The following is a 15,585-nucleotide window of genomic DNA, read 5'->3' as shown; positions in this document are numbered from 1 at the left end:
ATTTTGTATCTATCCATGTGGCAATAATGAGAAGTCTGACAATATCAAGTTTGGCAAGGCCTGGAGCAACAGGATATCATTCGTACTGAAGGAGAGAGTGTGAGCAGCATCACTTAGTAACTAGGCAGTCCCTACTAAACCTGTAGCCATGCAGATGCTATATAACCCAGCACTGACATCTTTAAGAAGCTAGTTTACTGAAACTCAACCACATGCTCACCAGGAGTTGTGCAGAAGAACTGCAATTGCAGCCCTAGTTGTGAAAGAGGAAAGGGAGAAAACAATGAAATTGCCCCTTCGTAGAAGAGATACTATGGTTTAATCCTATCATGGAATATTAAACAATAGTTATGATTAATAAATTAGATCTATACATACCAACCTGGATAAATCTTGAAAACAATGTTAAAGAGGCAAAGAAAGCAGCAAAAACATGTACAGTGTATCAGTTATGAATGTTTATTTACAGATAGGTCTTGTTTAGAGACAGATGTATATGTAGAGAAAATATAAAAACATGCAAAGATAATAATAGAACACAACTTCAGAATGACCGTAGGGATAGATTAAGACTTTAGCAGTATCTGCGATATTTTAAATCTTTTAAAAGAGATCTGAAGCCAATATGCAAAATGTCAACTGTTTAATCTTGGTGTTGGGTACATAGCTGTCCTATTACTCTATGTTTGAATGTTTCATATATTAAGATACTTATTAATAAGTAACTAATAAATGATCAAATCTAGCTAATATTTACCGTGTATTTTCCACTCGTTGAATCCCCCAAAGATCTAAACCATCTTCAGTAAGAGTTCCAGTCTTTAAAAAAAAAAAAAAGCACACATGTACAAAGTATGAATAATGCCTCCAAAAACAGAAATCACAAAAAGTTACACTACATATACATAATAAAATAAAATACAGCTGTCAACAAAGGAAACTAGTAAGATCTCTGTATATTGATAAAGAAGAACCTCCAGGAAATAACTAAAGTTAGGGAAGGGTGCAGAACATTCCTTACAGTACGGTTCCTCTGGACAGGCAGGGGGAGCATATGTGTAGAATCGTTATGTTTATGTGCTTGTATTATGAAAAAAAGCAGAACAATGCACCAATCAACCTATCAATCAATAAAGGCCTACATAGGAAGGAAACATTAGGACAGAGGGAGCCAAAAAGGGAAGAGGAACAAGTTAAATGACACCAAGAGGAAGCAATCGGCTAAATCCAGGATGTTTTGAAGAAACCAACTTGGTTTCTTCAATAAGATGATTCAGGACAAGGGGCAAGAAAAGCAACTGTTACAGATTAATTATAACCAATGCAATCATTATTTGGATTCTGACAGAAAAAACAAATTGTAAAATTTGAGACACTTTTTGTGAAAGACAAGGAAATCTGAATGAGAACTGGGTATTAGATAACACCAAGAATTATTATTTTTGTTAAGTGGGGTAAGATAATGGTACTGCAGTAATTTTTTTTTTTTTGACATCTTCTAGAGATAAAACTGAGATAATACTGGGTGAAAGAATGTCTGATGCTGCCACCTTCAAAATGAGGGGACAGATGAAGTAAGACTGACAACATACTGATTAACTGTTAAAGCTGCGCAATGGGTAAATGAAGGCATTTTATACTTGTATCTTCTCCACTTTTGCGACTGTTTAAAAATTTTAATAGTAATGTTCCCCAAATAGGCGTAAGTGAAATTTTCCAAACAAACAAATATGAAATGTAGTCATGGGATAGGATGTTTTTTTTTTTAAGTAATCTGTATGCCCAAAGTGGGGCTCGAACTCAAACCTGGAGGTCAAGAGTCGCATGCTCCACCGACTGAGTCAACCAGGTGCCCCAGGATATGACTTTTTAAAAAAAAACAAATGTCTCACATTTTTTCCTTCAATAATGAACATGCACAAAAATCATATACTTATCATATCAGTTACCAAGAAGAGCTTGATGGGAGGTTTCTTCGTCAATGTTTAATTCTCAAAATAAAAGTTTTAAGAAAACTAATTTCAGCAGAGGAAAGAAAAACCCTTTGTGAGAGGCAAGTAATATTTCACACAGGTACATAATTTGTCACTTTCACATAAAACCGTAAAATCAGTGACCTTCATAATTTTGAAACATATTCAATAAAATCACAGAGCAAACTTTAACTAAACATATATACGTAATAGCAATACAATTCCAGTAAATATATCTGTATGGAGCTTACTCTGTTAAAAACAAAAGATCATACGGTTTTTAAGACTACTATAAGGCATAATTCTGGATGTGAATGATTAGAAAATTGCAGATGTGGGCAAATAAGCAATATCCAAAGTATTAAAAATTGAAAAAGAAAAAAAAAAGAAAAAGCAGTGAAAAGAAATATACAAAAATGATGCATGTGCCAAGAAAGTTGAAAAAGAGGAATATCAGAAGAACACTAAACAATGAGTGTAAACTGGTTGATAGAGAATACATACAGAAAACCTTAATCTAAGTATTTAAAAGTTCTGACAGTAACTTCTGAGAATGATTACAACACTGAACCAACCTTGTCAAAGCAAACAAGATTCAGCTGTCCACAGATATTTATCCTTTGGGGACTGATACAGAAAATACCAATTTTTTTCAGTCTTCGTTGGGCATACACAATACCGGCTGTCATCGCAGCAGGCAGTGCAGGTGGCACCGTAATGGTAATGATATCCAGAGACTCGATAATTATTACCCCAATTTCTACCTACAATTAACACAAAAATAAATGTCAGGACCACCCCCATATCAAATATTTATAATCTAATGTGGGTATTTCTTTAGTGAAGAATCCATAAACCATTTTCAATTTTATATATAAAGGTGTATATAGTTATATTCATCAACCATTTACAATTCTTTTCTCTTTAGAGGCTGCAAAATAGGCGGCTCAGTGAATTGTCAGTGGACTGTGGAATGAAAGCTATTTTTAAAGGAAATTTTCATTTTAAGAGCTCTCCATGCATCACACGCTACACACTTCAAAGTTCAATACACATTTATCAGATATTGACTCTTACTATCAGCACCGTACTATGCCCATCTCTAAAGGGGATGGAAAAGAAAATCTGACGAGGTCTCTTAGAATTTCCTTCAATTAAGTAATCACAAGTAACTTTAATGCTGTATATCCCAGAAGTTAAAAAAAAGAGAGAGAGAAAATAAGCTTTTGGTGAGTATGTGGTCACCCCTCCCTTTTTTAAGTCATAAGAGAACAAGAAAAAGACCACCTAAACCAGAGCGGTCCGAAGAACTTTCTGCTATGATGAAAATGTTCTATATCTGTACTTGATTCTAAAATAACATCTACTAGTTTCATATAGTCAATTTAAATTAAATCAAAAGTTTAGTTCTTCATTCTCATTAGCCACATTTCAAACCCTCAGCAGCCACATGCCATCATTAAGAATCAAACCCTGTTCAATGTTTACCATTTACATACCTTATTTAAAATGCTATTGATAATAGTGTAGATAAACCCAATACCAGCCACTGCCACAAGACACAGTAGAAACAAGTAGGCATCTCTGTAGAGTTTAAAATCAGTTGGTTTGGGATATAATATAGAACGAACAAGCTGTCCTTTGGAAGTACTAAATCCTTAAAAAAAAATTGAAAGAAGAAAATGAGAATTATCTCCCAAAACAGAATCTCTTTTTAAACATTCAGTAGGCATCAAATACGCTAAACCATGCAAGAAGAGATGACATGTTTTCTACCTGTTCTAACTACTACAGCTTTGACAAGTTCTCCAGTGTAGAAACGAGTTTGAATTACAGTAGTCCCACAAAACAAAGTGTGTCGTTTATGTATTTCTGGACTATAGAATTCATCTCCCATTCCTTTGATGTCCACTGAAGGATTTGGCAAATTAGTCTTTGTCACTGGAACACTCTCTCCTTTAAAAAAAAACAAACCATAAATTAAAGCACAGAAATCAGTATCAAACACACAAACCTTGAATTGTTAAAATAACCTAAATGTTATTATACTATTTCAATAGTTACTAAGAGTTCTCATATGTGGATAACAAAGCTTACTCAATTAGCTTTCTGTCTACGAATTTCCTTGCCCAAAAATATCAAGTCTTGTCTCTCACAATAAGTCCTGAAAGTGAGTTATGAGTCAAAGTAATAATCTGGAAATGATTTTGTCAAGTTTCAGATAAAAAGACCAGGTAACTGCCACAGCCCCAGCATCTGTTCACTTATCCCCAAAAACTGAACTGGAAAGTACTCCACAACCTCAAGCACAGAGATGTGAAGAAATACTCCTAACCCCCACTATCCACACACACACACACACGGAAGGAAGAGAAAAGGCATCTAGGAAAGGGAGTGGAGAAAAATACGTAGTATGGTAGTTCTCTCAACAACAAACGGCCAAACTCTTTTCAACAGTAAATTTTAATTCTCTGTAGCATTCACATTTCTTGTTTCAAAGGTGGCAAGTATGTGGGGATATTTGTGTGACTGTGTTTTAAGAGAAGACTCTTAACAGTTTAAAAACATAGCAATCACTTCTTTCCAGATTGACTCTGACAAAAAATAAAGAAAACGTGATAAAAAGGTATCAAACTCTACCTTCAGATTATGAATTTCCAAAGGGAAGTCATTTCAAAGTCTACTTCCCCCCAGTTTAAGGAAAATATAAAATCTTTATTCCCACTTTTTACACATCAAATAGGGAAGTAAATATGCTGCCATTCTCTGCAGGCAAAGGACTTATTTCCTCTTCTCTTACTATAAAATATTTCCTCATGTCAAAAGAAGTATGTCACAAAACGTAGTGAACACCAGCACAATGATTTAGTATCACAACTGGGTATAATGCAGAATTTGGTCCCCTCAAAATGAAAAAAAAATCTTCATTATCCATCACATTCATAACATTCATGAGTAAATATAAGCAATACAGTTTTATAGTTATAGATACAAGATAGTTTTTAAATAGTTTAATCGGTAACTACTTAGATCTTAGTATCATTAAAAACAACTGATCTGATTTTTACTCATTTACTTTACCTGTTAACATGCTTTCATTTACAATGCAAGTACCATTAATAAGAACAGCATCACAAGGCATGACTGTCCCATTCAATGGAATGACCATAACATCTCCTGGCACAAGGTCTGTAGAAAAGATCTCTTCTATTTCTGGATTTAAAGAAAGAAAAAGAGAAGTCTGACTATTCTCTAACTTGAAATAAAAATACAGTAAATAAAAGATTTGCCTGAAGGTCACCTGACCTCAATACTAAGTCAGAAATATAATGTAGTTAAATAGGACAATCTCAATACATGAAAATGAAACAAATAAGATTATTATGCCTTAGGGTAACAAAGCATGGTGTTTAAGTATGTCAGGCAGTTTGTCCCTGATAGGGCCAACTACACACAGGTGATGCCAAGTCCCTTCTGACCAAACAGGCGGCTGGACTTCAATACTCAGTACAACAGCCCTCTTAGAAAACAGTAAGTCCACACATGAGATCCCCTGCAACAGGTAAATAAGCTCAGATTTCTAGAACTCCTTGGAAACAGAGAAAGCATTGAATATTTTAGTGTATTTTCTTTTTTTATTATTACTTTATTTACTTACTTGAGAAAGAGAGCATGAATGGTGGGGGGAGGAGCAGAGGGAAAGGGAGAAGCAGGCTCCCTGCCGAGCAGGCAGCCCAACACGGGGCTCAATCCCCGGACCCCGAGATCATGATCTGAGCCGAAGGCAGACACTTAACCAATGGAGCCACCCAGGCACCCCAGTGTATTTTCTTTTTTAACAGCAATTTTTTACACCATCCTTTTTCTCACTGGCACTATTTATAACTCATAACATTTCAATCCTTCTCAGTATTCCTAAGATAGTCCTAATATTTTAGATCTATTTTAAATAAATTTACAAAATATACACTGCAATATTTTATCTGGTTCATTATTTCCTTAGAAATTTGTACACTGAGCTAAAATTTGTACAATTTAGCTAAAAATTTGTACAATTTAGCTAGAAATTTGTACAATTTAGCTAAACACTTTTTAAAAAGATTTTCCCAAAAGGAGGTTTTTCTTTGAGACTACCTTACATTTAGACACTCATTCGTTCCCTCCCTTAGGTTTAATACTATGCTCAGAAAAGAGTTCTGGTAGTTGGTAAGTAAAGAGAAAACTATTATTTGTGATGTTAATCCGTAGGACAAAAACTCTTTCCCTTTCTTCTCCTTTAACTAAGCTATGAGGAAACAACTTCTAAAGAATTCTAATGATACTAAGCACATACTAGGCATAATACTTTTCATTTTAAATAAACTTGACTCTTTCAAAACTTTAATGCCACTTGAAAGTCTACTCCTCTCAGGTATACCAGGAAACAAAATACCAATGACTTGTTAGACTTTACAAAGGGGTAAGGAAGGGGTGCCTGGGTGGCTTAGATGGTTAAGTGTCTGCCTTCAGCTCAGGTCATGATCTCAGGGTCCTGGGATCAAGCCCCGCATCGGGCTCCCTGCTTGGCGGGGAGCCTGCTTCTCCCTCTCCCTCTACTGTTCCCCCTGCTTGTGCTCTCTTGCTCTGTCAAATAAATAAATAAAATCTTAAAAAAAAAAAAAAAAAAAACCAAAGTGGTAAGGAAGACACGAGTTGAATGCAATGTCCTGGCATCCCCAGTGCCTTCAGCAACGGCAGATCAGTAAGAGGATGAGCACCAATAGAGAAGAGAGATACTCCCAACTAAAGCAGCAAGTGACCAGGAAGCACAGGGAAGGAAGCACCTGCAAGGCCAAAATGTGTTTATGCTCGGATGTAGTGTACTGAGCCAAGAGAATGGAGACTGATTTGGTATTCTCAATCAATCAAAATGGCTATTGCCTCCAAGGCCCATGCTGTTGTGTTGTCTCTCCTTTATGTCCTTTACACCTCTTCGATACCACACCAGACAAACTAACATGTCCAAAACATTATCCTTTCCTACAATACTGCTTCTCCTCCAGCATTGCTTATTTAATTAAATGGCACCGATGCCCATCCCTCAGGCCTGACACTGCTCTATCACCCCACATCCAATGATTAAATCCTGTTCAATGCCCACATTTAAGTATCTTTCAGCCCCATCTCATTTCTCTCCATCTCTACAACCTTCACCTTGATCCATTTCATGCCTTCAACATTAATCTCCTCTAAACCCATCTGAACACAACAGCCAGAATGATTTTTGCAAAAAGGCAAACATCAGATCACTCCCCTGTTTAAAAACCCTTCAATGGCTTTCCATTGCCTTTTGGAATGAGGTCAAATTCCTTAACATGCCTTAGACGGCTGTCCATCATCTAGTTGCTGCGCCTGGCACACTGAATTCCTTTCAGTTATTACAATGACCAAGCTCCCTCTCATTTCCAGAAGACTGGGCACTTAAAACCCTCTTCTCTCCCTCTCTCACCGCCCCCTCACCTACCTCTTATCTGACTAATTCAACCACTTAAAAATACTTTCTCCAAGAAGCCATCTCTGACACCTACAGTAAATGAGCTCTATTATCTAAATTCCCTGACCTCTCCTAATCATAGCATTTGTCACACTTTGTTACTATGCCTTTCTAACTAGACTGAAGTTCAATGATGACAAGCACTGTGTCCATCTTGTAACCACTCCATCTCCAGAGCCAACCACAGTACCTGTCACATAGTAAGAAATAAAAATACCATTTTACAGGAATGAATCAGATACAATCTCAGAATGTAGTACAATCCAAACACTTATTTTTACTTCTTAAAAAATGAATGTATAGGGGTGCAAGGGCGCCTGGGTGGCTCAGTCAGTTGCATATGACTTTGGCTCAAGTCATTATCTCGGGATCCTGGGATCCAGCCCCACATGGGGCTGCCCGCTCAGCGAGTCTCCTTCCCTCTTCCTCTGCCCCTCCCCCCAACTCGTGCATGCACACACGCTCTCAAATAAATAAAATCTTTAAAAAAAAATGAATGTATATGTATAATATATTAGTCTTGCTTTCATTATTAGTGCTTAATGGGTATCTTATTTGGTTTATTTTTCCAAGAGTTACCTTAAGTACTTACCTTCATTTACTCTGCAAACCGAAACTCTCACAGTACTGTGAGCTGCCACCATGTCATGCAACATAATATATTGCTGAAATAGAAAAAAAAAAAAAATGTAAAAACTAGCTAAGATAAACCCACTCTTCAAGACATTAAAAAGCAAGGGTGCCATAAAATAAGGTAAGTTAATATGGTAAATGCATATTACTCTGCCATTAAAAATGCCAAGACAAAGATTCAAAGATTATTCAATGATTAGCTCAAGACAAAATAAGAAGCACTTTAATGACAGTCCTGAAAACAGTAAAATAAACCCTCCAGTATTCCAGTTTGTGATAAGCACCTACAGATCCCTATGGCCTCTAAGCAGTCAAGTGGTATTTTAACTCTAAAAAGCATCCACCTTCCCCCACCTCAAAAAGAGAGGGAAAGGAATACATATGCATATAACCCAAAAGAATAACTATATTGAGTATTACTTTGTACCAAGTACTATTCTACACACTTTACACTCTGCTACTACAAAATACACAGTTGTGAAAGCCATAATAAATTGGACTTACCTTCCTAATGGAATACAGAGAGCTTACAATTGACACTATAGACATAATCACAATGGCTAGAGCATAATAATAGTATTCGTCAGTGCTCCACAGTACAACACTGAACAGCTGGAAAATGTAAAATGGGTTGAGAACCTAAAAAAACAAGATTTTTAAGTCAAATTTACAACCATACAGATGTTCCACCTTTTCATTTAAGAAATAAACAACAAGATATTTAGAGAATAAGCTCTGTAGCTTATCTGTAGGACCCTAGGGCAACATGTACTACCAAAACAGTAGGGCAAGATGTTAGCATAGTACTTTTTTACCACTAACCTACCAGAATTTGGCTAAATAAGCTTGATTTAAATTATTTGCATCCATTTAGTTACATACTAAACCCAATATAGACTCAGCTAGAAATAGCTAAAATGTGTGTACTTAACTGTTCTTCATTCTGCTTTAGCAATAAAGTACATTTACTTCCAATAATTACTGGGCTACTAAAGGATATAAAATTCTTAATTAAATGGAACAAATGTTTACTTATTATGAACTCCAAATACCAATTTTCCTATAAGTCAAAGGTTCACTGGAGTCTACAGGGAAGACAAATATGAGATAATAAGTTACACTGTTTTGCATTCTCTATGGAAATAATTAAGGATTAAAACCTAAACGAGAAAAAGAGATAAGGGAATCCTGGCAATGGACTTTGTTTAGCCAAATTTCATAGTATTCTATCAATTTCAATAACTTCCCCCAAATGTCTTAAACTTGATGCTTGTATGCTTTTCAAAGCATTTTCACATATATAGTCCCATTTTACTTCAAAATTAAACAAGATAATTTGAAAGGACTTACTCCAATTTTAAAGATAAAGGAGCAGCAGAAAGGTTTTCTAATGACCAAAGATAGTTACTGATGAAAACTAGACTTTCTAAGAATAAATATGATAAACTGTTTAAAAACTGAAGAAAAGAGAAAAGACAGGTGTATACATCTGTAAGACAGGGCAAGATTTACATGTGCAACATACTGAGAGTAAAAAAAAATTTACAGACAAGAAAAGCAAAACAAATAATAAGGTAATTAATAAAAAGGTAATTTAAGCCCCCAAATTATTTCTCTACCAGAGTTACTACCTTTACATTTCAATTTAAAAAAAAAAAAGAGTGAGGCAGAAACTAAGAAAAGGAAAACCAAGAATATCTTATCACTTAAATCATGGCTCTTTTCAAATTGACAGCTCAATTGATCACAAATGTTGTCTTACCTCCTTAATTAAAAGCTTAAAAACAGAAGGCACTTTCACAGTAATTTCATTTACTCCATAAAGCAATTTTCTATAACAGGAAAACATAATAATAGTGTTACATTATATTATATAATAACAGTATAATTTAGGGATGGCATTTCATTAGATAAGGTTCAAACCACAGATTGCTCTTAAATCTGGAACTTAAACATTCATGTTTCTACATACTTGTCTTCTACAATTCAATTCTCTACCTACAGTATTTAAATCAAAGTAGTCAATACTGTATAACTACACTGTTGTTTCTTTCTGCCTCATATCTCTTTGTGTGACAAGTATCTTTCCCACTAGTCTATAATAACTATGTCTGCAAACGCTTTCTTTTTCACCCTTGAACACAGCAGGAATAAAAAATTTTGAACTGCAATTAATTTTTGCAAGAGACTAAAATATATTTGAGGGGTCCTGTACTATTTTTCTAATGAGAATACGACACTAAGAATATTTATTTCAAAAACAACTGTACATTTGACTTTTTAAAAAAATGCTTTCAAAAACTTGTTTAAATCCTTCCAACTTAAACTCCTGGTAGTACTTTCAATATGAAAGAGTAATGAGTAATTCTTGCCTTTTATGACATATAAGTCTGAACGAATTAATTTTTTAATATCCTAACCTGTTGAAAAAACATGCTACAGGAGTATAAAAAAACTGCCAATTTAATTTGAAAATGACATTTATTCTCAAAATATGCAACACACTGGTAGCATATTATACTGTAGCAAAGAATAACATGATAAAAAAGATTATGCATTCCAATTTACAAATACTCATTGTGGTAAATTTGTAGCTCATGCTTACAATTCCCAATACATTTCAGAAAATCTAAGATGCTATCAATTGTAAGACACTCATTATTTTATATGCCATCAAGATAAAAATGCTCTCAAGTAAAGGATAACACTCCACCCAATATGACACATCCCTCCTTTAAATATGTTAAAATGTGGGAAAATGTGCACCTTAGAATTGATGAAATATGGTGTATTTTCAGGGATATCAACTTCAAAATTCCAGCTTTAACATTTTCATAATTCTTAAACTAAGAGACAGTCTTACCCAAATAAAACATCAGTAAGTTGTCAACTACTATGTCTATAATAAATACCTGTTAATATGTACAACTATATGGTAAAAGGGTGGACTATATATACTACTTTATTTAGGAATTTTGATAACAGATCTAACTTTAGTTGGATAAAAATTACCTGTAGGCATGCATCCCCTTTGTCAGTCCTGCACTATGCTTTTCATAAATTGACGTACAAGAAACACCTTCATCCAGTCCCCTAAATAAATCCAAAGTTTTTACTTTAAACAAAGTTTAAAATATCCAAATGTCTTAATGCCTCATTTTTCTATATTCCTGATTTTAAAGTGTGACTTCCTTACAAATAGAAACCCTTAACAAAAACTGAGATAATGAATGAGAATTTTTAAATCTCAAATTCCTAAGATAAACAATAATGAAAGTTCTAAGTCTCAAATGTGCCAAATTCTAAATTATCCAATGTATCTACCACATGATAAGATGGCTCTAAATACTCGTTTACATAATAATATTATTATCCTTTAAGTCTGTACCAAAGCTGTAAGAGCTAATAATTAAACTAATAAAACTAAAGTATGACTAACTTGAGAATTCCAAACTAAAAATAAAATTTTTTTTTTACTTTTTATCTATATAGTTTTCCCTCTTCAATTTTTTAAGCTTCATGCTAAGAAATGCTATTCATTGATTTTTCTTTCTACAAAAGCATCAATCTAAATCTGTCCCTGTTCTAATACAAACCTAGGAGAGAAGTACAGAATTTATGAGTCACAAGCATTGCCTAAAATCTGTAACAATTCTAACTGGATTCAACCAACAGATCTACTTTTCCCCCCAAAATGTCTTAATTATGCTTATTTTAACGGAGATACTGGTCATAGAACTCTAAAGAGAGTCTTGTACATCACTGAACTCCAATCCTTTTCTACTTTTTTCAGTTAGAAAAACTAAGCTCCATAATTAACAGCTGTCATTGGGATAAGTTTAAATTCTGTAAGTTTCTACAGTTGGCAAACACCACATGGCAAATAGGTTTGACATTTTTTTCCCACTTTAGTTGGTAACTTCTCCAAAAGCAGCAAGGATCAGCTCCAAGTCTTTTTTTAAAAAACAAAATGGCAGGTCACTGGCAGTGTTCTATAAGGCAACAGTACTTAATTAGGAATGGTCTTCAGAACTAGGCATGGAGAAATGCCCAGGGCTATTCCAGAATATTCCAATTCTTTAGTGTCTGAGGAAAAAAATCCAGGCATGAATATTTTAAATGTTCATAAGGTGATTCTCTTTGTATTGCTAATATTAAGAATTCCTTCAGCATTCAAGTAATGATACTTAGTGTTTATAATAATCACTTTAACAATAGCAATAAAAATAGAATCCTAATTAATCTAGTACTTACATAACTTGAAGCCTCCACAAAAAATAAAGTTTAAGGGATTCCTCCAATTTGTCCTACTTAAGGCTTAACACATTTGACAATGTCTGAATCTTAATCCACATAGTAAAGTTAAATTTCTATTTGTCTATTACTCCATCCCTCAAGGATAAATAGATGGAACTGTCAGCAAGTTGGGAAATGAGAATTCAGATATTCTGACAGGCTATAAAGTGTACTTGAAATTCACTTTGAGATGAACCCACAAAAAGAAAAGAACTCAGACTCAGAGTGGATTTGGAGAATCATACTGTTTCAAACTTTAATGTAAATTTTGCCAAGGTACAAGTTACAAGTAGGATTTATCTTAAAATGGTTAATAAGTATTCAAGTAACACTAGAGAGCTGTTAATAAGTGAATAAAAGTTACGCAATAAATACCTCTGATTTCATGTAACACTACAATGAATTCTTTTTTATCTAGAACATTTTCAAGACATTCATAATATAATCCAAACAAAAGAAAAATACTTACTTTAAAAAATCAAAATTGTGAAGGGTATCATTCCAGAAGTATTTTACACTGTGGTGGGTGAAATAACGGACCTGTAGAACACACATAAATGTTACATCAAAAAGCATTATCATCACTTGTTTATGATTAAGTTTACTAACACAAATCTACTATCTATTAAAATTAAAGTGATCACTACAAATGCAATCTGTTTCTTCTAGTGCACCTAAAGTGTGTTTTATATAGTAATAAATATTTTATATGTATATGAATTTATCCCAAACAAAAATAACTGCATGCACAAAATTATCGCTATGATGGCATAAAATGTAACAATTCTGGTTTTCAAAGAAACTTTGACATTAAGATCACAATACCTGCTGTGGTTGAGTCTGTGAATATTTACTCATTTCATGCCTATTCTCTTCAGCCAAATTTTCAGTTAGATGAACAGCATGGCCATTTGAAACTTTATTAGTCACAGATTTGGGGTTCAAAAATGGGTGAGTTTCCAGAGAAAGAAAGCGAATTTTTGCACAAAACCACATTCTGAATTCATCCTTACAAGAGAGAAAGGGATAAAAAGTTAATTATGTATATTGCATAACTGCCTATATACATTTTTAATTCCCATTCTTTACATATTATTGATTTGTCTCTGAGAAAGCATCACTTCCTACTCACTAAATGTTAAACCATTTCATGAAGATGTATAAATTCTATACATGAAGATGTATAAATGCTTTCCATTGCTCACCATTTTATGACATACTTCACTAATACAATATCCCATGCAAGATCATGAGTAATTTCTTAATTTAACCATCAACATACTGAGACTAGAAATTAAAGCCTCTGAGGAAACCATCAGCACAATGAAAAGGCAACCTATTGAATGGGAGAAGATACATGCAAAAGATATATCTGATAAGGGGCTAATACCTAGAATATATAAAGAATTCATATTAATTCAGTAACAACAACAAAAACCCAATTAAAAAATGGGCAGAGGATGGACTAGACCTGTTCCCAAAGAAGACATAAAGATGGCCAAGTGACAAAAGATGCTCAATACCATGAATCATCAGGGAAATGCAAATCAAAACCACCGTGAGTGAGGTATCACCTTGCATCAGTCAGAATGGCTAGTATCAAAAAAGACAAGAAATAACTAGTGTTGGTAAAGGTGTGGAGAAAAGAGAACCCTGGTACACTGTTGGTAGGAATGGAAACTGGTGCAGCCACTAAGGAAAACAATATGGAGGTTCCTCAAAAAATTAAAAATAGAAATACTGAGACCCAGTAATCCACTTGCAGGTATTCACCCAAAGAAAGCAAAAACACAAATTGAGAAAGATATATGCACCCCTATGTTTACTGCAGCATTGTTTACAAGAGCCAAGAAGATAGGGAAGCAAGCTAAGTGCCCACTGATACATAGATAAAGAAGATGTGGTATATATATTTACAATGGAATACCACTCATTCACGAAAAAGAATAAAATCTTGGGGCGCCTGGGTGGCTCAGTTGGTTAAGCGACTGCCTTTGGCTCGGGTCATGATCCTGGAGTCCCAAGACTGAGTCCCGCATCAGGCTCCCTGCTCAGCAGGGAGTCTGCTTCTCCCTCTGACCCTCCTCCCTCTCATGTGCTCGCTCGCTCTCTCTCTTTCTCTCTCTCTCAAATAAATAAAAACTCTTAAAAAAAAAAAAAAAGGAATAAAATCTTGCCATTTGGGACAACTGGATGGACCTAGATGGTATTATGCTAAGTGAAATAAGTCAAAAGGAAAAAGACAAATACTACAAAACAAAAACCAAAACAAATACCAAAAACAAAAGAAACAGAAACAGAAATAGACTCATAAATACAGAAAACAAACTGGTAGTTGTCAAAAGGGAGGGGGAAGGAGGAATGGGTGAAATAGGTGAAAGGGAAAAAAAGGTACAAACTTCCAGCATAACAGAATTAGGTCATGGGGATGAAGAGTACAGCACAGGGAATATAGTAATATAATAACTTTGAATGGTGACAGATGGTCACTACACTTACTGTGGTGAGCATTTCATAATATATATAAATGTCAAGTCATTATGTTGTCTACCTGAAACTAATATTTTATGTCAACTCTACTTCAATTAAAATATATATGCAACAAAAAAAACCCAAAACGAACTCATAGATACAGACAACAGATTAAGTGGTTGCCAGAGGTAAGGGTTGAGGGAGGGTGAAATGGGTAAAGGTCAAAAGATATAAACTTCCTGGGGATCTAACATACAGCATTGTGACTATAGTTAACAATACTGTAGGGTATATTTGAAAGTTGCTAAGAGAATAGATCTTAAAAGTTCTCATCACATGAAAAAAAAATTTCTGTTAACTGTGTATGGTAACAGATGTTAACTGCAGTTATTGTGGTGATTATTTTGCAATCTACACAAATATTGAATCATTATGTTGTATACCTGAAATTAATATAATGTCATATGCCAATCATACCTCAATAAAAAACAATTTCTTTAAAAAAAGGGGAGGGCGCCTGGGTGGCTCAGTTGGTTAAGCGACTGCCTTCGGCTCAGGTCATGATCCTGGAGTCCCGGGATCGAGTCCCGCATCGGGCTCCCTGCTCGGCGGGGAGTCTGCTTCTCCCTCTGACCCTCCTCCCTCTCATGCTCTCTGTCTCTCATTCTCTCTCTTGCA

At 34.7% G+C, this 15,585-nt stretch overlaps 1 protein-coding gene across 7 annotated transcripts in view; it reads right to left on the bottom strand.

Annotated features, from left to right (window-relative positions):
- ATP13A3 (ATPase 13A3) overlaps window positions 1–15,585 on the bottom strand; it is a 95,951-nt gene that overhangs the window by 51,616 nt on the left and 28,750 nt on the right. For 6 of the 7 annotated variants that reach the window (XR_004299808.1, XM_032406890.1, XM_032406888.1 and 3 more), the window contains 11 exons: window positions 13,261–13,443; window positions 12,905–12,975; window positions 11,152–11,232; window positions 9,902–9,971; window positions 8,644–8,778; window positions 8,099–8,171; window positions 5,055–5,186; window positions 3,750–3,929; window positions 3,473–3,630; window positions 2,549–2,737; window positions 758–819 (listed from right to left, as the gene is read on the bottom strand). Coding sequence is in view for 6 of the 7 variants with exons in the window: in XM_032406890.1 (XP_032262781.1) it covers window positions 758–819; window positions 2,549–2,737; window positions 3,473–3,630; window positions 3,750–3,929; window positions 5,055–5,186; window positions 8,099–8,171; window positions 8,644–8,778; window positions 9,902–9,971; window positions 11,152–11,232; window positions 12,905–12,975; window positions 13,261–13,443 (1,334 nt within the window). In the remaining variant the exon portion in view is untranslated. The remainder of the gene's footprint in view (window positions 1–757; window positions 820–2,548; window positions 2,738–3,472; window positions 3,631–3,749; window positions 3,930–5,054; window positions 5,187–8,098; window positions 8,172–8,643; window positions 8,779–9,901; window positions 9,972–11,151; window positions 11,233–12,904; window positions 12,976–13,260; window positions 13,444–15,585) is intronic. The other variant, XM_032406889.1, reaches the window with a different exon arrangement.

The sequence above is a fragment of the Phoca vitulina genome, unplaced genomic scaffold (genome assembly GCF_004348235.1).
Source record: "Phoca vitulina isolate PV1807 unplaced genomic scaffold, GSC_HSeal_1.0 scaffold8, whole genome shotgun sequence".
In the NCBI taxonomy this organism is placed as follows: Eukaryota; Metazoa; Chordata; class Mammalia; order Carnivora; family Phocidae; genus Phoca; species Phoca vitulina.
The sequence above is the reverse complement of the archived record's forward strand: the minus strand, read 5'-3'. Positions and strand labels throughout refer to the sequence as shown.